This window comes from Tachysurus fulvidraco, chromosome 16 (assembly GCF_022655615.1).
Source record: "Tachysurus fulvidraco isolate hzauxx_2018 chromosome 16, HZAU_PFXX_2.0, whole genome shotgun sequence".
NCBI lineage: Eukaryota > Metazoa > Chordata > Actinopteri > Siluriformes > Bagridae > Tachysurus > Tachysurus fulvidraco.
This window is the reverse complement of record NC_062533.1, coordinates 16,850,663-16,872,970: the sequence shown is the minus strand read 5'-3', so window position 1 is coordinate 16,872,970 and position 22,308 is coordinate 16,850,663. Positions and strand designations below refer to the sequence as shown.

The window sequence follows — 22,308 nt, the reverse complement described above, 5'->3', positions numbered from 1 at the left end:
CCCACTTCTATACCTTCGGAGTCCCTCGGCCGCACGGTTCAGGTTGGTGTTTGACTGCTTCCCGCTTTGCCCCGCGTACCGAATCGGTATCAACACGTCGAGGACGTTCCGGGTCCTTGTCATTTTTCGGCCGTTCCAAAGTCCCTCTTTAGTCCTCTCTCTTGATGGTCTAATACCTGCGCTCCGGTTTGCTTAGAGATGACGTTCTCTGGCTCTTGCAGGCTTGCGCTCACATTCTGACTCTTTCTGGACATCTGTGGAGGCTTTGAGGAGAACGTAGGTTGTCCGAAAGCGTAGTTTCAGGTCTGAGCTCAGGATCGGGATCTTTCAAAGAACTGACCTGTGGACGCTCCGTGCTCAGAGAATTCCGGATGTTTTTCAGCATTATGGATAAGTGATCTGGTTCTGGAGCAGGAAGTGGAGGCGGGCAGCGGACGCAGGCGGATTCACGCGCCCAACTTCTCCGGGACAAACAGACGCCTTCATGAATCTGGCGTTCATGAATCTGGCCTTCATGAATGAAAGATCTCTTGTACATTGCTTCTTCATGGATGGAGATTCAAAGGTGTTGGCGTTACACGATCTCTTCTGACCGAGCACGACTTTATCCTGCTCCCTGCTCTGCTGCGATCGGTCTTCAGCGCAGGAAGAAAAGATGTCCGACCGAGATAACTCGTCACCTGCAAAGTGCACGTCCTCGTTCTGGAACCGGGAGACGGACTTTGACAGCTGCCAATGATGATATTCAGCCTGGGATTGGCTTTGAGACAGAGGACCAGCTTCTGTGTTCGTCCTTCCTTCTTTGTTCTCATTATTGAGTAGAAAAGCGACACATCTGTTGTCGGTCGATGCCGAGTTCACCGCCTGTGGTCCGGGAATGCCGAAAGCTTTCGTCCGTGTAGTTTGATAAAATCCCCCATGGATCTTCGCTGCTTTTCTTTCTCTCTTTTTATTCATCTTCTCTCTATTCTTCTGCTTCTATGGGTGAAGAAAGACAAGAAAGAAATCTTTAAAACCATCTCTAAAAAAATCATACATCATGCTTTGGATCCTAGTCCTAATCTCGTGTCTCTGGAATATGTTGGAGTAATCAATTAATCCTGTGATGGATTTTCAGACACCCAAACTATTACTGTATAGCTTCAGCATGATAATAATGATGATGATGATAATAATAATAATAATAATAATAATAATAATAATAATAAATTAAACAAAAAAACAAAACAAATAAATAAAATGGAAATAATAATAAAATAATAATATAAAATAAATACATAATACTGATAATAATAATAATAATAATAATAAAATTTTTCATAATAAAATGTAATAAATAATAAAATAAAGTAATATAATAATACTAATAAATAATAATAATAATAAATACTAATAATTATTATTATTATTATAATAAATAAATAAATAAATAGATAGATAGATAGATAGATAGATAGATAGATAGATAGATAGATAGATAGATAGATAGATAGATAGATATATAGATAGATAATAATGAAATAAAATAATTATAATAAATAGTAAAATAAAATAATTATAAATACAAAATAAATAAATACTAATAATAGATAATATAAATAACAATAATAATAATAAATAAATAAATAAATAATAACAATAATAATAAAAAGTAATAATAATAATATTATTATTATTATTATTATTATTATTATATTAGACAGGACAGAAATCTTTTAAAACCATCTCTAAAAAAATCTCCATCATGTTTTGGATCCTAGTCTTTGGAATCTCGTGTCTCTGGAATATATTTAGAGTGATCAGTTAATCCTGTGATGGATTTCAGACACTAAACTATTACTGTATAAAGCTTCAGCATGAAGAGGTTTATTTTAACAGAACAGATGCAGAAGCTTCATTAACTCACAACATTCATAAATTCAGGACAAATGACCTTTTTTTTTTTCAAACATTTCTAAGCCGCTTCGTGTTTCTCTGCGTCTCGTCGTCTGATTATTTCTCCCCTTGATTTCTTTCGTGTCGTGTCGGGATATTAAATATAATAAATCGTTATTTAAATTTAATTCTATACGTAATAAGAAATAATCATCAACATCATAAATAAATAATGCCTTAATATTTTTAAGAAACAGACCTTTATTCTATCACACATGCGTTAAACACACACATGTTAATAAAAAGCTCACAAATTCTTAAATAATTACTAATACTAATAGGATGGCTTTGAGAAACATCCTGTCTTTGTCTAAAAAGTTTTTCAACCTAAATGACCTTTTTTTTTTTTTTTACCTCTTGTGCTTTCAGATTTTTATTATTAAAGACAACTTAGCTTTTTTTTTTTTTTTTTTTGTTAAAGCTTAAGCTTAGCTTCCCATCGCTACGGCACAAATAAACGTCTGCGATGCTGCGTTTGGGCCCCGGGGGCCAGATTTTGGACGCCGCCGGTTTACGTGTATTAAATCTTACTTGGCCATCATGCGGTTGTGATCTCTCTGAGCACACAGAACTTTTAGCTCGTCGTTGTTGTAATCCACCATCAGCCGCGCTCTCTCTGTGTTTGCTGAACTGCTCCAAACCCGGCAGGGACACGTCACACGCCCAACACTTGTGCTTCTGCTCCTGACACAACCAGAAGAATCAATTCATTTATTCATTTATTTTTAAAACTTTACTCTTGACCACATTGCTATACAAGCACATAACGTACATTCGATACCCACCCGGCTTTAAGACTCTCAATGGCCTCGTGGTGTGTGAGGCTGTGCATGTGTTTGTCCAGGTTCTGGGAAGAAATAAGAGAGTTTACGTTGAAAGTTTACGTATAAGGGTGTTGGAGTCATTCTGCAGAAGCCGACAGAGCCGACGGAGCCGACGGAGCCGACGGAGCCGACAGAGCCGACAGAGCTTGTCCTGTGACGCTCGCTTGAAATCCAAAGAGAAGAAAACACGTGTAAAAATCCTACACGTTTCCGTAAGGGACGTATCATATGGTAGGGGTTAGGAAGGACAAGACAGAGACATAGACATACGGTAGGGTCAGGAAGGACAAGACAGAGCCTTAAACAGACCTTTTTCTCCCATTCTAACGCTAGAACAATTAGTACGACTAAGTCGTGTGAGTTTTTGATGTCAGTCCTTTATATACTGTCGCTTGTATACTGTGAGCGAAGGACAATAAAACACAAAGTAATAAACATACAGGACATGAACTCTTCTTGAGCAAGGCACCGAAACCCACCAACTGCTCCTCGGGCGCCGCAGCATAAATGGCTGCCCACTGCTCTGGGTGTGTGTTCACGGTGTGTGTGTGTGTGTGTGTTCACTGCTATGTGTGTGTTCATGGTCTGTGTGTGTGTTCACTTTGGATGGGTTAAATGCAGAGAAGAAATTCTGAGTATAGGTCACCGTACTTAGCCGTATGTCACGTCACTCTCACTATCTATTGTCTAATTTATCTATTTATCTAAATAAAGTCATAAATAAAGGCACTGACTCATTTGATCTGGAATTTTGTTCAACCGACTGGAGAACCTTGAGGCATGGCTTCATCCTTGGCCAGAGGTAGCTCAGTGGTCCCAGGGCCATCAAGATTCCAGTCCTCAGACCATGAGCACGGCCTTTAACCCTCAGTCATTCAACTGGATAAATGAGATAAACGTAAGTCTCTCTGGATAAGGGTGTCTGCCAAATACCGTAAATGAAAGTGTAAACGTCTTCATGGAGGTGAGTCCAGCAGCTTTTTTTATTTAGATGAGCACATTCTGCCTTATGCTTCTCAGGCTCGGGGTTCAACACATGGCCCGGGGTTTCCTTCGCCAGACCGAAGACATCCCTGGTAGTTTGATTGGCATCTCTAAACTGTCTGTAGTATTTGAACAGGTTTGCATCCTGTCCAGTTTTTCCATCACCAAAGAGAACTTTTGGGATTCTGGAGCAGGAGAAAACACACGATTCTTCCCATTTTATGCAAACGTCACGTCACGAGGAAAACATTCAGACTCAGACCAACCATGGAGCTGAAGACCAACACTTTCTGCATGCCTGTGATCGTAACCTGTACGTAACCATGGACACTTAACCCACCTGTGGTTTGTACTGATTCAGGCAGATGTTGCATTTCATCACTACTGCTTTGTTCTTCTTCTTCATCTTCTTCTTCTTCTTCATCGCTGCTGCTGGTGCTGATGCTGATGTTGGAGGTTTGATCTCATGCCGTCTTTCCACACCAACAGACTTTCTCTGAGCCACTTTACAAACTGCTCTCACATCAACATCACACACTGCAGAGGAGGAAGGAGATGAGAACTTCTGTAATAAATATTTACACTTGTTTTTACAAATAAAAATGCACTTTGTTGTATAATAAGAGCTGGACACGTGGACATGGACACATTACACTCACTTTTAGAAACCATAACAGTCTGAATTGCACTGATCTGGGATCAGAGAGCGTTCACTAAACTCTGTTTATAAAGTGCATGGAATTGCTTCTTTCTTCTTCGTTGGTACCGGTTTGAGGTTGTTATGGTAACATCGCCACCTAGCGCCCGGGTCGTTACATTAACAGTAAAGATGCTGCTGGTGGTCAGGATCAGAATCAGAATCAGAAAGATCTTTATTGACAAGTGTTATATTTAAATATAATAAATAAACAAAATAAAAATAAAAGAAGTAGAATAAGGATTCTGTTTGGTCAGAAAGTGTTGATTAATTTTAATGTGTCTGATATAATTGTTAAAATAGTGAAGTTTTCTATAAGGATTTTTTTATTTTATTTATTTTTTATTTTTATTTTTTTTTAATGTATTTATTTAAATAATTTTAATGTGTCTCATCTAATTGTTTATATTCTGAAGTTTTCTGTAAGGATGTTTTTTATTTTATTTTATTTTCATTTATTTTTTGACCCTGATTTGATGACACTGGTCTCCAGGGTCAGTGCTTTGCATCAGTGTTGCACAGAATTACTCTCATATAATCTCATATAAGTGATAACAGGATCTTGCTTGCTTTGACCTTAAAATATCTATAAACAGTTGTAAATATATATATTTGGGGCAAGTCGTAGCCTAATGGTTAGAGAGTCTGACTCTTAATCCGAAGGTTGAGGGTTCGAGTCTCGGGCTGACCACGACTGAGGTGCCCTTGAGCAAGGCACTGAACCCCCCAACTGCTCCCCGTGCGCCGCAGCCCGGGACTGCCCACTGCTTCGGGTGTGTGTTCACGGTGTGTGTGTGTGTGTGTGTGTGTGTGTGTGTGTGTTCACTGCTGTTCCTTTTTAATGAACAAAGGATTGACAAAGTGCTGCAGAATAAAACGAACAAAAATGATCCATCAATGATTATAGAAATAAAATGTATAATCACTAATAACTGTGAATAATAATCAATAGATTACACCAATCTCTCACTGAATAATTTCCCATAACATTATGACCTGTGTGTTTTATTCCTCTTATACAACACTAAATTGCCAGCACGAACAAATTCTTATTTATTAAAGAACAAAAAACATTTTTAAGTATTTATATTTATATTTATATTTAATATTAATTTAATTTAAATGTTTAACTCTCCTTACAGACAAATTCACCATACAAGTCCATATTAAATGAGAATATTTTACTACATGACTGATGTTTTTTTTTTTTTACAGAACCGCGATCCCTCATCGTACCGCAAGGTGGCGGTAGAAACAAACGCGCTACAACGTCCTACGACAGAAGGAGAGAGTGCGGAAGTAGCGCTTATTAGCTAAATTATAGCTAATAGCTAAATAGCTTCTTTAAAACTGTATACATTTCGTTGTTTGTAGTTTATCTGTAATATTAAAAAATGTGTACGGGTTGTGTGCAGAAAGAATATCCTGACAGGGTGAGTTTAACAAGCGACGTTGGCTGAATTGATGAAGAAATACATAAATAAACAATTCATGTAGCTTTAGCCATTAGCTTACAAATGAAGTTCCATCAACTTTTAGACGATAATTTACTGAATTATTCTTCAACCTCAACAGTCCCGACTTTAGTACGAAACGACTTTATATGTTGTTATAAAGTGTGACATCATTAACTCATTTGAATCCGTTTATTATGCTAACATTCATTAGCAGCGATGCTAAGGAGACGTGATATCATATCGCGATATTTTTCCCCTCGATACTCGATGTCGATATTATTATTATTATTATTATTATTATTATTATCATCTCTGGGTTTGATAACAAAGCAGTGTTTCTGAGCTAAAAAAAACGCTTGTTTTGTGCATTTATAAGAAACTAATCAACAACATGCAGTCAAAGAGGGTTTTATTTCTATATATACTGGAGCAATTTAGATAGTGATATTTATTTACAACTATTTATAATCTGGAACTTCAGAAAACAAGTTAGTTCCTGTTCTCTGGTACGTTAGAGCAATTGTCTCTTTCTTTCTCTCTCTCTCTCTCTCTCTCTCTCTAATATACGCAGTATGTAAATGATAGGTATGTTGGTTTTATGTAATATCTCCCAGCTCTTCGCTGACTCCTCTGTAATCTTTACAGGGAAACACCTGCCTGGATAACGGCTCGTACCTGATGAACTTTGTGGGATGTGCCAACTGTCAGCAGCGAGACTTTGTGCTCATCAGTGACAAGACGCTGGTGGACGAGGACGAGGAGGAGATCGTCACTTACCTACGTGAGGGATCGAAGCTTAATCCGTTTTTTCTTTCCTCCGTTTCTGTTCATTATTTTTTCCTTTTCTTCTCTGTATTTTGTTCATCTTTTCCTGTTTTTATTTTTTTTTACTTTCCCCAGTCTTCTTGTTTTTTTCTATCCTTCCTCTTCCTTTTCTCTTCAAAGAGACTTTTTAAAAGTCCATCAACTATTATTAAAATAAACGATCGTCTTAACAAAACCACTGTGGTGAAAATTTGTTCTTTTCTCCTTACAGATAAGTGCAAGAATTGTGACCATGTCATAGCCAGGCACGAGTACACCTTCTCAGTGGTGGATGACTATCAGGTCAGATCCTGCTTCTTACACGTTTACGGAGTTCTTTACGGTTCTTGACGCTATTCTGTGCGTGTTTATCATGGACGAACGTTTCAGCATCGTTCTCTGTACTGAGACGTGAACAGAAAACATGTTGCCTCTAAAGTCATTTATTATTAGAAGAGTCTCCAGATGTTGAGTTCTACGAATAAAATGAATCAGTAAAGCGTCGTTATTGACACCGCTATAGTAAAATAAACACGTGAGGTGTGATGATGCATCACTATACTAAACTATCCAGCATTAATCACAGTCACATAAAGCCGAGGTCTCGTTGTGTTTCTTACAGGAGTACACAATGTTGTGCATGCTCTGTGGGAAGGCAGAAGATTCCATCAGCGTGATGCCTGATGATCCCAGACAGTGTGCTCCGCTCTTCTGAACAGAGAAGTCAGGGGGAAAAACGAGAGGTTTCATCCGCTGAGCTCCGAAGTCCGCTTTAAATCCCCGACTGATTATAATCCTGTTGTTATATCCGTAGTATTTTTATTCGTTCACATCCTCAGCTGGATCTCCTCGACCGGAACGACCCGCAGCTCGAATGTCGGCTGTGTTTCCTGCTCCATGATAAAACTCTCCGTAGGGTTTTATAAAGTATTAATAAGATCTGATGAGTGGGGACAAAAACAGTGGTGTAATTAAAACCTCCTGCTCATTCAGCATTTCAGCTTGTTCCGTGTTTACTGTAAACGTTTCTTAGAAAAATCTTTTATACGCTTCGTCTTACTAAAATAAACTGTGTGCTCCATCAAGTCCTCCGTTTGTTTCCTCTCAACGTTAAAGAATTTCCGTCCAACGATAAATGTTACGAGTTAATGTAGAATGTATGACTTCTACTAATAATTAAGGTTTAAATACAAAGTTACAGCTGCTCCAGTTTAATAATGACAAGCTCTTATACCAAAAAAATGTGAAGCAACACAAATATATTTAATGTTTGGAAGATTTTATTGTCCCAAGGGACAAATTGTAGATTTAGACATTTATTTAACTCTCTTTTTTTTTTCCCCAGAGGCCCAAAAATATTTTAATTTCTCCCGTTTATCTTGTGGTCGTGTTGACGATTGAACGTCTTCCTCACGTCTCATTCCACAGTGGTGTTAATATGAAGCTCATATGAAAGTAGACACTCAGGACTTTAAGAATGGGTAGAGTTTCATCACTATTTCTGTTTTTCTCTACAATACTAGAGGTGATAGTCATATAAAAGTTCCCAAAAGTTTTTAGGATTTTAAGTCTTCAAGCCTAAAGCTCCGTGGTCTCCTAGTTTTTTCAGCTTCTAGCAAATTTTCATTCATTCATTCATTTTCTACCGCTTATCCGAACTACCTCGGGTCACGGGGAGCCTGTGCCTATCTCAGGCGTCATCAGGCATCGAGGCAGGATACACCCTGGACGGAGTGCCAACCCATCACAGGGCACACACACACACACTCTCATTCACTCACACACTACGGACAATTTTCCAGAGATGCCAATCAACCTACCATGCATGTCTTTGGACCGGGGGAGGAAACCGGCGTACCCGGAGGAAACCCCCAAGGCACGGGGAGAACATGTAAACTCCACACACACAAGGCGGAGGCGGGAATCGAACCCCCAACCCTGGAGGTGTTAGGAGAACGTGCTAACCGCTAAGCCACCCTGCCTCCCTCTAGCAAATATTATTAAATGTAAAGTCAGAGTTCTGGATTCGAGATGCAGATCATGACAACAATCACCATGACGACGGAGGAAAAAGGTGAAAAGACTGTCAGGAAATTGATAAAGTTTGACTTGGATTCTAGACATAAAGGCATTTTTATGGGTTTTAATCTTTCAGATGTACATAATGTAAGCAGGGCTTTTTTGTTTGTTTTTACTATAAATTTAAAAAAAAAAAAAAAAAAACTAGATTTGTAATGTTCATCGCAACAAACTTTGATGTTGGCTTTTCAGAGGCAAGTATTCGCAAAGGCCGGTGCTTTTCAGAGGCAAGTGGACATAAGGGTCAGTGTTACTTTTGGAGGCAAGTGGATATAAGACTTGTGAAATCTAGTGGAGCGCTAGGGCCCCAAAACATTTGGAAGCAAGAGGAGACAAACATGTGACGTCATCTGAAAACCCGTGAGGAAGTTCCCCTCATTTTTATATGTCACAAGTCCATGTTGTAAAAAGTTTTTTGATTTTGCATATTTTCGGTTTGGGCTGCGGCACAACCGAAAGTCCAGTCGGTACATCTATTTAAATCTTTGTTCAGAGTCTCACCCTAAAGGTGCTGGCCGAGTTTGGTGTAGAGAGTTCGAAAGCTTGCTGAGTTATAAACCTCCAAAGTTTATAATGGGAGTCTATGGCCAATTTGAGACCTGGTACCAGAAGTACCGGTACTCGGATCGCTTAGAAAAGTAATAGCAACAAACTTCAGACCAGGTTCTACAACATATCCGAATTTGGTGCATGTGGCTCGAAAGCCCTAGGAGGAGTTACTCTTGATACATGTTTGTCTAAGCTTAAATAGGAAAACAGAATGTTGGTTTCTACAAAGTGACATACATAATAAAATAAAAACAATTCCAGTAAAATGTGAGGCAGGTTTATAAAAACCACGATAACAGAGCAGCGATATCTTGCACGTCAGTATTTATTATGTTTATATGGATACATTTACATTCCAATGTAGTGACCTTTCTCGGTAACAATGATGTTTGTTAGCAAAATACATTACATGAAGCATGAAGCTTTTTTTTTAAATCGTATTTATATCTATATACACATGGGATTCTGTACACTGTTTAAACGGTAAGCTGTGTTATTATATCATATCATATAGCCTATCATATATAATATCATATATATATATATATAGCAAGGCTCTACTGATGGAAGTAAAGTAAATAAGTACTTTTGAGAGATCGAGAAGAAAAGCGCTAAGCCTGACTCCACAGCACACACAGCTACAGCGGGATGAACGCGTTACGCCGATGTGAACGAGACCACACGAGTTATTAAACAATCCTGATTTGTTTTTATTCGTAATGATGAGATCCATCCGTCATGCGCCTCTGCGGCGCTCGTTCACCATCCGGACACGTTTTTCGGTACGATGCAGAAATACACACATCATTCGAGCATTAATAATAACGTACAGCTTGCTTTTTTTCTTTTTCTTTTGGGAATCGATTTTATCGCACTGATTTTTGCTCATGACATTATCGGAGTGCTACAGCGACAGCTTCTCTCCACAGTGCTGATCCGCCGTACGGACGTATTAACCGGCGAGAGCTTTCGTTCTGAAGAGCGGCGGAAAGATAAAACCCCTCTCAGATAACGAAGAGCTGGGCTACATTGTCGTTTTAACACATCTAATAAATAAATAAATACATTCTATGAGATATAACGTAGTTTACAGTACGTACATTCCCTGAAATACATACATATATACACATGCTTGTTTGTAACATATGTGACTATACATACGATGTTGTTAGTTTATATATATATATATATATATTTATACACACAGAAAGAACGATGTGTAGAGCGAGAGACAAATAAAAGAAAATGGTAAATATATATATATATATAATTTATAAAAAATAAAACAGGAAGAATTCATGTAAAACAAAATCATGAAAATGTGTTTGCAAATGTTTTTTAAAATAAAAATAATAATAAAATACTGTATGTTTATTCCACTGAATTAAAAAGAAATTGATTTCAAGTACATGTCTGAAACATTGGAGTAAAATGACAACAACGTAAACGACGACGTAAAAACGATAGAAATATATTGGCACCCTATACATGTAGTGTACTGTCTATGATACACTCCTGTGAAAACGCAGGTCTTCGCTAGTCACGGCTAAGTCTTATAGTGACGTAGCATTTTGTTTGTTTGTTTGTTATTTACAACCAGGTTTCTGTGATTTATTTATTTATTTATTTATTTTAATCTAGCTTAACATGTACCGGTGAGGTCACACCTACAGTAAATGTTTGTACACTGAACAGTTTGAAAATAAAACAGAAGCTATTTGCACAAAGTGTGTGTTTTGTAGCGAAAAGTAAACGACCGGCTGCGTTGCTCCCGAATGCCACAAAAAAAGGAACATTTCTAAACTGTGGGTTTAACAGGAGAGAGAAAACGGCAAGTTGATCTGAGATCGGAAGCACACGTTGGCTGCTGGACGTTAAATTAGCTAATGACTAGCTATTAGCTCACATTGTCACTCCTTATCAGGTTTAGGAGCTGGAAACTCCTTCACAGAGCTCTTTTTTTTCCTTTATTTTGGTGTCACTCAGGTTGTAAATGTGACCCAAAGCCTGAAGCCAGAGTTGACCATGACCTGTATTTCATCATAATGTCGTATAATATATCGATCATGTGATGATTCTATTGTACGAAGCTAAACGGGTAGCTATTGAGTTTCTGTATCTGACAGCCACGTCGCACACGACGAAGGGAGTAAACGCTGGACACGTCCTCTGCGAATCTGAGCGTAATTTCCTGGTGTGTTTCCACAGGAGGGTACGTGAGACGGAGTGCGAACGGATAAGAAAAGTCGAACGTCAGGAGAAGTGGAGTGCGGTATGGGAATGTCAGAGGTATGAACAAATGGTTTATATACAATGCTTTCAAGTAATTTTAACCAACACTGTTGGCCTTTTTTTTCTTTTCCGTTTGGCGTTTTCTTTCGTGCCACGCACTTTTTCGCACTTCTATCCGTTCGTTTTTTTTCCCAACCTCGTTATTAACATTTTAAAAGCTGCTCCTGATCGACCGAGTCCTTTAAAATCCATGAAGTCATCATTGGTCCGTCAAAATTGTCTCGTAAGACGTTTCTCCATTCATTTGTTCACCTTAGTAGTGATTTTGCTCTCAGGGCTTCCTGCTCTGCCTCCGGCACCATAACCGACGCCACGTTTGACTCGTACCTCGCACATCCGTGACGGTGGTGAGCCTAAAATGCCGTGACATCCCTCGAAGCGAGATGGGGAGGAGCTTAAGGAGCGCTGTATGGAGGAAGTGGTACGTTGGTAGCGGGATACGGCCACACCCCCTCGCTCCTGCATCAGCTGGGAGAGGTTGTCGAGGAGATCCGTATCGCTGGTGCTGCTGGCCCGGATACGGTAACGTCTGCGCCTAGAACGAAACAGTTATAGTAGTATCATCATAGTTAATATAGTTTATTAGTGTTACCATCCTGTGACGTTCAGTGGCGTAAAACGTTCAGGGAACAATTTAGTGCTTACATTAGTGCAGCTTTCCCTCAACAGTGCTCTTTTAAGGCTGACAAGACAACAATGATCATGTTGCAGAGAAATTCCTGTCCTGAAGACTTTACTGTGGTGGAAAACAGTGTTTCCTCTTTTGTCTTTTATTGACCCGTTCCAAAAATGCTAAATGAACGTTCCCTTGTTTAAGCCGTTACTATAGAAACAGTAGCATATTGCAGTTGGAGCTTCTTTCTGTTAAGTGTAATAAGTGTACGTTTTCTAACCTGTTTTCTCCCCCTGGGCGGAGGGGTGGCTTTCCGGGAGGTGGACGTGGCATGAAGCGAGCGGAGAACTGGTCTGGAACCAACGTGGGACTTATGGGCCGGGGGATCTTGCTCCTGCTGGACAGTGGGCTCGAGGAGGAGGAGAGCGAGAGCAGATCATCACCCTGGAAGTCAGACGCGCGAGAACCTCGCTCTGAGGGGAAGGAGAACTTGTCACGTAGCAGGGCTGATGGGAAGTGCTCACATGATAAAGAGAGGGATGGTGACAGGGGGGCAAAACTCCTCCTGGTGGGGGAGTCGGGGTCACGCACGGGAATGCGGCTGGCCCGCGGGGACAATTCCCGAGGAGAGGCGGGGACCGGGGAGGCGGGGCCTGCGTCGACCGTGTCTCCAGTGGTCTCGCCCTGGTTCGGAGTCGTAGAAGGGCCGACATCGGGACAACCTGAGTCACTCTCCAAGTCTTTCTCGGTTGCTTTGGCAAGGCTCAGATGGTCATTCGCTGGGGCAGGAGCCTGGGAGGAGGTTTTGGGTGGGGAATCAGCTGGGGGATGATTGGAGTCGTCTTCCACAGGGAGTGTCGGAGAGTCCTGAACTGGATCGCTTTCACCCTTTTGTTGAAGGTGGATAGATTTTGGTAAAGTGCTGGATAACTACAGACAAGAGGGATGGGAACAAGATTTATTTGGATTTATTTGACATGAAAGTCTTCTACCGCTCTACATACATCTTCTGCTTTAATAACATGTACTCCATAAATGCTAAAGAAACATTTGATTAACTTTCTATTCTTGGCTCTAGATTTAAAAATGCATGATACACTAACCTGCTCTAGCTGACTTCTGTTAATGTGCACAATAGATGCTGGCTGAATAGTAGGCAGCCTCCTCAGCCCCGTGATGCCAGAAATCCCTGTTAGACCTGGCAGTCCGGGGAGGCGAGTAAACGGAGGTACGGTGTGACAGAGAGCAGTTTGGAGTTCTCCGGAGCTACTGAGGCTGCTGGCTCGCCGAGGCAGGGGATCAGACCAGGTTCGAGGCAGAGCCAGAGGGCTGGTGGAGCGCTCCTCCTCTTCAGGCTTAGAGCACGCTGATCCGCTTCCTCCTTCCAGCTCCACCAGCACCCACTCTTGAGAGTCTCCCTCCTGTGGGACTGGGCTGAGGTTCACTGCTACATAACCGCTGCTGGCTGCCCCCTCTTCATCCTCTACAGAACCCTGCTCAGGACGACAGCCGATCCTGTCCTGAGGTAGGACCGGTCGCTGCTTACCCAAGCTGTAAATAACACAAACGAGCGAATATGATAGAAGGTAGCGTTAATCTCACATGACACCTTGGAGGAAGAAAAACAATGTTTGTGCTTATAATACGAAGAACGGGTCACGGACCACTGAGTAAGACACGAGTTCTCATTGATAGATTAGTTTCACTTGTGAGCTCATTAGTGAAGCTGTAATTAAACCAGATACGTTAGACGTTATCAGATAAGTGGGCCTTGTGACTAGTATCTCTCAAAGAAAGAAAGAAAGAAAGAAAGAAAGAAAGAAAGAAAGAAAGAAAGTGTGTGAAGGAAAAGAAAGAAAGAAAGAAAGTGTGTGAAGGAAAAGAAAGAAAGAAAGAAAGAAAGAAAGAAAGAAAGAAAGAAAGAAAGAAAGAGAGAGAGAAAGTGTGTGAAGGGAAAGAAAGAAAGAGAGAGAGAAAGTGTGTGAAGGGTACAGAACTCCCTCACTCCCCTCCTCCCTCCCTCCCTCCCTCCCCCCCCCTCCCTCCCTCCTCCCTCCCTCTCCCCCTTCCTTCCCTTCCCTCCCTCCTCCCTCCCTGCCCTCCCGCCCGCCTCCTCCCTCCCTCCCTCCCTTTTCCCTCCCTCTCCCCCTTCCCTGTCCCTCCCTCCCTCCCTCCCTCCTCCCTCCCTCCCTCCCTCCCTCCCTCCCTCCCCCTTCCTTTTCCACTCCCTCCCTCCTCCCTCCCTCCCTCCCTTTCCCTCCCTCTCCCCCTTCCCTTTCCCTCCCTCCCTCCCTCCCTCCCTCCCTCCCCCTACCACGCACAAGAAAGAAAGAAAGAAAGAAAGAAAGCTGTGTGTTGTGACACTGACTAGGCTTCCAGGAATCGTTCAATAGTAGGTTTGGGTTCAGGCGTGAGTCTCTTGTCCAGGCCCATGCTGTGACTGTGCCGCATCCTCCTCAGTAGGGGAGCCACACGGTCGATGAGTAAGGTCTCAGAGTGGACTCGCCTCGGGGAGCCCTGCACCGAGCCGCTGCTGGGGCTCTGATTCCCCTCTTTATTCCTCTCATCTTCGCTGGCCACCTGGTATAGAAACAGTCAGACATTTGTCTACAAAAGCACCGGTGAGTATGTGACGCTCTTATGTGATGTGTGTGTGTGCGTGTGTGTGTGTGTGTGTGTGTGTGTGTGTGTGGTGTGTGCGTGTGTGTGCGTTTTCAGTTAATTAAACCCGTCCAATTTGTCATTCCTGCTACCTTTCGAATCTGCGGTTGAACGTGATTGCGGTTGCGTTCTCGGCTACGTTCCATCTCCTCCCATACGTCAGCTCCGTGAGCGTGCTGAGGCAGGATCGGCGGGCAATTGTCTGCTTCGCTGAGCCGTTCGCCCTGAAGGACGTCCTCTGTGTTTTCACGCTGCATGTCACCCGGTATCACCGAGGCGTTGGCCATGCTGTGTGAATATTTAGCAGTGATATAATATAACCTTCAGGACCTTCTGTATTAATCTAACTGCTGTCTTATAGTACACATACCCCAAGTACGCTGGTGTGAGTCGAGTCAGCTGCTGGCCAGTGGTCGTTAAAGCAGCGACTGTAAGCGACTCCTCAGAGTCAATCCTCTCCCAGTCGTACGGGTCGTTCTCCAAGACGTTATAAATCTTCATACTGTTCTCGAACACGGACATCAGGAGCTGGAACGCAACGTGGTGTTTTATTTCTTATTGTATTGACGCACTGAAATCATTGAACACTTCGGTCGTACACGACGTTTGAAATCTGCCGAAGTACCTGATAGTCCGGTTTAGTGTAGTAGTCCAGGCCTGAGATGTGTTCGAGAAAAACGCTAAACTCTACAGGAAGGTGTTTAAGCATGAGATGATGGTCGTAGGTCTCCTTCAGGTTCCCCACTTGCTCCTAAATGAAAAGGAAAAACAGGATAAAGAAAATAACTGAAATAAATAACTCCGGCTTTATTTACAGTACATAACAGATTATTAACTGTATAATTACAACGACGTGTATAGAATTATTAGCAAATAATTTATTTATTTTTTTTTAGTTTTAACATTTTAAAAAACGTTTGCTGTCTTCGAGTCGTATCGGAGTCTGATTTCTGCACCGGACGCGTGTTGAGAAAAACGTCACATACTTTGTCCTTGACTTTTCTCCAGGGAAGCTGACCCACCACAAACTCCACGAGCATGTAAAAGAGAGACCACAGGTCGTCATGACGCCCCATTTCCTGTGCGAAGAAGAAGGGAACGTGTCAGGAAATAACTCGAGCCTGCGGCAGTGACTGGGTAAAAATGTACTGAAATTGACCTGAAAGTGAAACTGAGTGTTCGGGGTACGAGAAACGTGTATGGAAAAAAAAAAAAGATGGAAATTATATACCTTGTTCTTGTGAGCATTGATTGAGGCATAGCGCACCGTCCCCCTGAATCCTGCCACCGGACGAGGCTTTGGGTAATTAGGACAGATAAAATGAAAAAGAAATACAAGAATAATATCAATCATTCTTATAATATATCGCACACTTTTAACTTGTTTATTAGTAACCGTTTGTTGGTTCTCTTTGAACGTAGCTGCACTTTTGTTTGAGCCGATCAGAAAAATGACGACTTACCGGACGGACTTCCTGACAGGAGTTTGTAAACTGCCGAGCCAAGCCGAAGTCGAGCATGTAGCAGGTTCGGCAAGTAGTCTTCAGTCGCCCCATAGCAAAGTTGGACTGGAAAGGAAAATAAAAGCTTCTCAGATGTTATAAAGAGCACGGCACGAGACGACGCTCTACGCGGTCTCTGAGTCGACGTCACTGAGCGCTAATTCAGTCGGACTGTGACCGCTGTATGTTATGATATTAAAATCTCTCTGCAGATTACAGTGAAATGAAACGTCGCTCACCGGTTTGATGTCTCTGTGCAGGAAGCCGACTGAGTGGATGCTCTCGATAGCCTCCAGAATCTGTCGCCCAAGCCTGAGAGTGGTGGACAGCGAAAACGTCCCGTGGCTCATCGTGCGCCGAAGATCGGCCAAGTTTCTTCCCTGAGGTTACAGATTAGTCAGATTACTCGGCCAGACGGTTATCAACTCCTTCGAACAACATGGTTGGCTATCACTTTATGCCAAGTTTAGGATTGTTACGGTCTCACGGTTAGTCATGTTGTCATGGTTACGTCAGTGTCACAGATTACGTTTTTTCCCCCGTCTACTATCACTATTGTCGAGTTCGTTCAGAAGAACAAGCCACTGCTGAACTGAATCAAACCAAACAACTTTCTTTTATCTAGCAGCTCTTTCGGGTTTGTTGTTTTTTTCCCCTCCTCAGCACACCGCTGCTTGTTTTTTGGTTTCATTTTTTTTCCACCATTGGGTTGTGTTCCTTTAAATGGTCGATTAACACCGTGATATTTTAAACTTTTTAAAAATTTCAGTTACGTACCTGAAGCTCCATCACTACGTAGTTGAACCGATCGTTACGTCCACAACCGACGAAGCGACAGACGTGGTCCTTACCTGTGTACAAAAGCCAAGCATGTTAGTTTGCAAAGCCTTCATGACCTTTTGATATAAATATAGAAAGATGCTACAGATGCTAAAGTGTCTCTTCATCTATTGTGTCCTGGACTAAGGTACAACCGTTTCTGTGCTAGCGGTGTAGATCACGTAGACGCGGATTATTCTAAATTCCACCTGAGATATGAGAACCTACTAGACTCTGTCTTACCCTGGAGCCTCTTCAGAACAGCCACCTCCATCTTTAACACCTGTTTGGGTTGCTGAGCTGACTCCACTTTAAGGGCCACGTTGCACTGGTTTAGCTGGTCCAGAACTTCATAGATCTCTCCAAAGCCTCCACCACCAATCTTCTTGATCTGTTGGAGAAGATGCACAGGGGCAAATGAATGGAGAATTGTACTCCTCTTCATACTACATGACCAACGTACGTATACGCATGTGTGTGTCATTTTCAACAAGCTGCACGTAAAGCCACCAGGTTCTAAATAAACAGCTATTTGGCAGAGTCTGGATCTCCAACCTTTGCTGACGGTGCAGCTTTGTACACCTGCAGTGAGCTGAATGCAATAAACTTACAGTCATGGCCTCAATATTCTCAATATATTGTGTTTTTTACATTAATTAGAAGAGAAACGTTACTTTGGATTTACAATTGAACATTTTACTTAATATGTTAAGAAAGGAGGGGGCACGATGGCTTAGTGGTTAACATGTTCGCCTCACACCTCCAGGGTTGGGGGGTCGATTCCCGCCTCCACCTTGTGTGTGTGGAGTTTGCATGTTCTCCCCGTGCCTCGGGGGTTTCCTTCGGGTACTCCGGTTTCCTCCCCCGGTCCAAAGACATGCATGGTAGGTTGATTGGCATCTCTGGAAAATTGTCCGTAGTGTGTGAGTGAATGAGAGTGTGTGTGTGCCCTGTGATGGGTTGGCACTCCGTCCAGGGTGTATCCTGCCTCGATGCCCGATGACGCCCGAGATAGACACAGGCTCCCCGTGACCCGAGAAGTTCGGATAAGCGGTAGTAAATGAATGAATGGATGTAAAGAAAGGAACTGCTGTAGACATTTTTTTTTCCTGATACATTTTGATTGCTGTTTAACGTCTGCTTCAGTCTGTTGTCCTGATATGAGGCCCAGCTTTCAGACACTGAGATGTATATTCCACTTCAGACTTCATTGTAACCCACACAGATTCGAGTAGAAACCTCACAAGTGTTTCTTGTCACATTTCCATTAAAGCTTTTTCCTCCTCTATTAACCATACAGCTGATTGGATTTTTTCTTTAGAAACTCTTATTTTGTTTCGTCGGTCCAAGTCATGTTCTGCTAGAAGGTCTGTGGTTTGTAAACAAGACCTCCTGGGTCTTCTGCAATGAAGCGCTTTCCACAGACACTGACAGATGATGCGAATTGAAATTGTTGTACTTGGAGCTTGAAGGTCCACGTGTAGGTCATTAGAATTTTTTCTAACTGATTAGACAATCTGTCCGTGGACTCGTTTTGCTCTTGCTTCCTTAAAAGTCCTTATATCATTGTGTTCAAAGGAACATAAACCTCTTTAGAAATGATCTCATCACCTTTACTACTGTGACCTTGTTCCTAATCTCGTGGCATAATGGTTAGAGAGTTTGACTCCTAACCCTAAGGTTGGGGGTTTGAGTCTCAGGCCGGCCACGATAGGTGCCCTTGAGCAAGGCACCGAACCTCCCCAACTGCTCCTAGGGCGCCGCAGCATAAATGGCTGCCCACTGCTCCGGGTGTGTGTTCACGGTGTTTGTGTGTGTGTTCACTGCTGTGTGTGTGCACTTTGTATGGGTTAAATGCAGAGAACGAATTCTGAGTATGGGTCACCGTACTTAGCAGTATGTCACTTTTCACTTTAAGTCTACATCTTTTTCTCTACATTTTGGCGACAGTGTTTTTGTCCGGCAAAAAAGATGCTTTTTGGAAGAGCTCTGCTAACTGGATACTCTTAAAAATCGCTCTTTTTCGGCTTGTAGCCTGGACTGAGAAAGCAGAACTATTCCAGAAAGGTGTTTGACTCAGATTGTTGTGCCTGATATGCAGTTTGATAACATTTGCATGATTCCCGGTCTACATTTTCACCTGTTTGAGTGAAAGAAGCTTGAAGCTTTAGTCTGTGTGAAAATCAGGTGAGTGAACACTTTTCGGGGGCAAATAGTTTTATATGTATAAAATCCGTTGTTACTAATATTTTTGTCAAGATCTATAGATTTAAAAAAATAAGCATTCATGGAAATATGTATATAGTGAGTTGATGAGAATGAGGGGTTTTTTGTGTGAAGAAGGGGGGTGGGGGGTCGCTGTAAGCCCTACTCACCACCCTCCATCGGTCCCGGACCACATTCCCCACCGACAGTATGTCGGCCTGCTCTCCTGTTCCACTCATCTTAGTGCTCACTCAAGGACTGAGCACAGCCAGAGGCGATCAGCATCCGGCATCAGTGATGCAGGCTTCTCACTGAAAGACACAGGAATCAATAAAACACACTGGGTTTTGAAGAGGAGCTCTCCTCAACACAGAAGATGTACCGGATCACGTTCACCACAGAAGATTTAATGAAACTCGTGGAACTATTAATACTTTGTCCCTTTTGACAAGCAAAAGTAAGACCTCTTTAAGGACACTGCCCTGATTTTTAGTCCCAAGACTAACGCAGGGCACAGAACGAAGCTGCTAAAGCCAAATGGAGACATATCCACTGACAATTATCTGTAAAGCAAGCTAGAATAAAACATTTGCTACAGCTGGGGATCCAAACAGATCACTGATCAATGCTGGTAGAATAATCACTACACCTTAGAACTAACAGTGAAATTGTTTAGATAACACAGGAAGTTTTTTATACTTTTACAGCTACTAATTCCTTCAGTCATTTTTACTGTAATTATTATTGCAGTGTTGCTAATTAAGCAACGCCACCTATTGTGCTATTGTGTTATGTAGCTCATAGAACCTTTCATGTGAGCACAACCCTGAGTGTTCTACTGCTTTTATGCCACAGGTTAAATTTCAGGAAAAACGCATGCATAAGGTCGATTACACAAAAAGTTACACAAAAGGTTCTGTGTTATTGTTTTCGCTTAAGACGACCCAAACTAAAGACTTATTTCCTTCATACACGCTTACGTAAACGGGTCACAAATAAATTTGCTCATTTGCATATAGCGACGCCCACAAAACGCCTTAAAAGGCCAAGAAAGGTGTAGACATGATGTACATATTCACAATCAAAAAATGTTTAAATAACAGGTTTTTTTTTAAATAAACTGGATTCAAATTGAACTAAAATCATTTAGGTTTAACATTACAATTTGGCAACAGACATCAGACACATTAGCAGCCTACAGCCCCAAAACTGAACACCCAGTCATCTTTAACTGCCCCAAGACCCAAATAGAAATATCACCTTGACTGCTAATTAACTCAGAACCAAAATATAAACACATTTTGATCCATGATTCCCACAAAACCATCCAAAGACTAATGACCAGAGATGGGGGACTCGAGTCACAAGACTTGATTCGAGTCAGACTTAAGTCACATATTTGAGACTTGCTTGACAAATATTTAAAAAAAAAAAGACTCGACTTGACTTTGACTTGACATTCATGACTTTAGACTTGACTCAGACTTTAGTTATATGACTCCGAGATAAGGGACTCGACTTGACTCAAGTCAGACTTAAGTCAAAAATTTTAATTAAATTCAAAACAAATATTAAAAAAAGACTCGACTCGACACATTCGTGACTTGAGACTTGCACATGTGTGACTTACTCCCACCTCTGCTAAGGACTGCCCCAAAACCAAACCTAAATACTCACTAACTACTAAAAAAGAAATGCCCCTGTCAACTGTAATTGCCCCAAACCCAAATATAAATACCCCCTGACTGCCAAGATACCCTAAACGTCACAACACACACAGAGAACTAAAAAAAATTGCAAATAAAAAAGGAAGTGGACGTGAAATATCACTCGCCTTGAACTTAGTGAAGACTCTAAAGCCAAAACAGCTTCAGTAACAAAATAAAAACCCCACAGACTGTTGTTCAGCATGAAGCCTGCTGATAAGTTACTACTGCAGCACAAAGCAATCATCCTCTACACCGCAGCTTGTGGACATTTTCTCTATTTTTCTCTCTATTTTAGTTCACGTGAAAGTATTAAAGGTCACACAGTCGCAGGCTAAAATCACAACAGCTAGTTAATTCTGACGCTAGTCTTATTATTATTATTATTATTATTATTATTATTATTTACTGTTAGCCGTGTTTAGCTAGCCGTGTTTAGCTAGCTAACTGAACGTTAGCGTTCCACGTTCGTTCTTATGAGCGTAACCTTGGCAACGCACTTATAGAGCTACATTAAATATCTAGTTAGCCGGCTAGCTAGTATTATTAAATAGCGTTTATTAGCACTGAATGCTAGCTTGCTAGTCGTGGGTTTTCTTTTCTTTTTTCTTATTTTTATTAGATACCATCTAATATCATATAGATACCATATAAGATCTTAACCCGTGTTTATTTTCACACACACACAAAAAAAACTTATTTTCGCATTTGATTCCTATTTAGCAAAAAATGATTTGTATTAGTTAGTTACTTAGCTTGAGTTTTTTTTCCCACCGATATTCTGATCCAACGCATCTCATTGGTTGAAATCTTGTAAATACGAACTAAACGCCAATCGAAGCTCGGAAAATGTGTGTCATCGACCAATCCTAGCGAGGAAGGCGGGATTTGCCAAAAAACAGGTAGGAATGGGAAATAATAACGGCTAGCGTTTACCTTCATCTGCAGCTGCCGCAATCCGAGCCCGAGGTACCGCTTGAAAACATTATTAAGGCGTCCACATGCCGTGGCGACTCGATAAAGGTGGCATGGTAATTGCACAAAGTAATTAAATCTAAAAAGAATATGCGGGGAAAATAAAAACGAAAGAACACTAAACGTGTCTGAAGGAATTGACGGCGTTTCGCAGCGTCGTTAAAGTCGCCTCATCCCTGCGTGAAGCGCGCGCTGCTGCCAGCCTG

The 22,308-nt window shown here is 41.5% G+C and overlaps 4 protein-coding genes across 5 annotated transcripts in view; 1 reads left to right on the top strand and 3 right to left on the bottom strand.

Moving 5' to 3' along the window:
- Window positions 1-123, bottom strand: part of LOC125139072 — a 10,942-nt gene extending 10,819 nt beyond the window's left edge. Inside the window, exon 1 of the mRNA XM_047801961.1 lies at window positions 14-123. Coding sequence (XP_047657917.1) covers window positions 14-123 — 110 coding nt within the window. The remainder of the gene's footprint in view (window positions 1-13) is intronic.
- A 261-nt stretch (window positions 124-384) lies between these two features.
- Window positions 385-4,538, bottom strand: znf106b (zinc finger protein 106b). The gene is made up of 5 exons (XM_047801960.1): window positions 4,403-4,538; window positions 4,084-4,280; window positions 2,721-2,782; window positions 2,467-2,620; window positions 385-978 (listed from the first exon to the last, which is right to left on the bottom strand). The coding sequence occupies exons 1-5, from the start codon at window positions 4,413-4,415 to the stop codon at window positions 385-387; spliced, it is 1,020 nt and encodes a 339-aa protein (XP_047657916.1). The 5' UTR covers window positions 4,416-4,538.
- Window positions 4,539-5,694: 1,156 nt separating this feature from the next.
- On the top strand, window positions 5,695-7,786 carry churc1 (churchill domain containing 1). The gene is made up of 4 exons (XM_027158922.2): window positions 5,695-5,873; window positions 6,543-6,678; window positions 6,934-7,004; window positions 7,324-7,786. Exons 1-4 carry the CDS (start codon window positions 5,835-5,837, stop codon window positions 7,414-7,416), a joined length of 339 nt encoding a protein of 112 aa, XP_027014723.1. The 5' UTR covers window positions 5,695-5,834; the 3' UTR covers window positions 7,417-7,786.
- A 1,850-nt stretch (window positions 7,787-9,636) lies between these two features.
- On the bottom strand, window positions 9,637-22,308 carry ttbk2b (tau tubulin kinase 2b). 2 transcript variants are annotated; one of them, XM_027158973.2, is made up of 15 exons: window positions 22,064-22,308; window positions 19,592-19,732; window positions 17,460-17,607; window positions 17,175-17,248; window positions 16,637-16,777; window positions 16,359-16,463; window positions 16,127-16,192; window positions 15,882-15,974; window positions 15,521-15,646; window positions 15,266-15,423; window positions 14,988-15,183; window positions 14,603-14,814; window positions 13,338-13,785; window positions 12,515-13,164; window positions 9,637-12,156 (listed from the first exon to the last, which is right to left on the bottom strand). In XM_027158973.2, exons 2-15 carry the CDS (start codon window positions 19,658-19,660, stop codon window positions 11,862-11,864), a joined length of 2,781 nt encoding a protein of 926 aa, XP_027014774.1. In that variant the 5' UTR covers window positions 19,661-19,732; window positions 22,064-22,308; the 3' UTR covers window positions 9,637-11,861. The 2 variants fall into 2 exon arrangements, with proteins under 2 accessions (XP_027014774.1, XP_047657670.1); XM_047801714.1 differs by lacking the exon at window positions 22,064-22,308 and adding an exon at window positions 21,256-21,737.

Coding starts and splice junctions, on each gene's coding strand:
- znf106b (XM_047801960.1), bottom strand. Junction 2,621..2,720: donor ATTGAGAGTCTTAAAGCCGG/GTGGGTATCGAA, acceptor CTGGTTGTGTCA/GGAGCAGAAGCACAAGTGTT. Junction 979..2,466: donor CACAACCGCATGATGGCCAA/GTAAGATTTAAT, acceptor CTTCACCCATAG/AAGCAGAAGAATAGAGAGAA.
- churc1 (XM_027158922.2), top strand. CDS start 5,835: ATGTGTACGGGTTGTGTGCAGAAAGAATATCCTGACAGG. Junction 5,874..6,542: donor AGAAAGAATATCCTGACAGG/GTGAGTTTAACA, acceptor TAATCTTTACAG/GGAAACACCTGCCTGGATAA. Junction 7,005..7,323: donor CAGTGGTGGATGACTATCAG/GTCAGATCCTGC, acceptor TGTTTCTTACAG/GAGTACACAATGTTGTGCAT.
- ttbk2b (XM_027158973.2), bottom strand. CDS start 19,660: ATGAGTGGAACAGGAGAGCAGGCCGACATACTGTCGGTGGGGAATGTG. Junction 17,608..19,591: donor TCCGGGACCGATGGAGGGTG/GTGAGTAGGGCT, acceptor CTTCTCCAACAG/ATCAAGAAGATTGGTGGTGG. Junction 15,647..15,881: donor GGAGAAAAGTCAAGGACAAA/GTATGTGACGTT, acceptor CTTTTCATTTAG/GAGCAAGTGGGGAACCTGAA.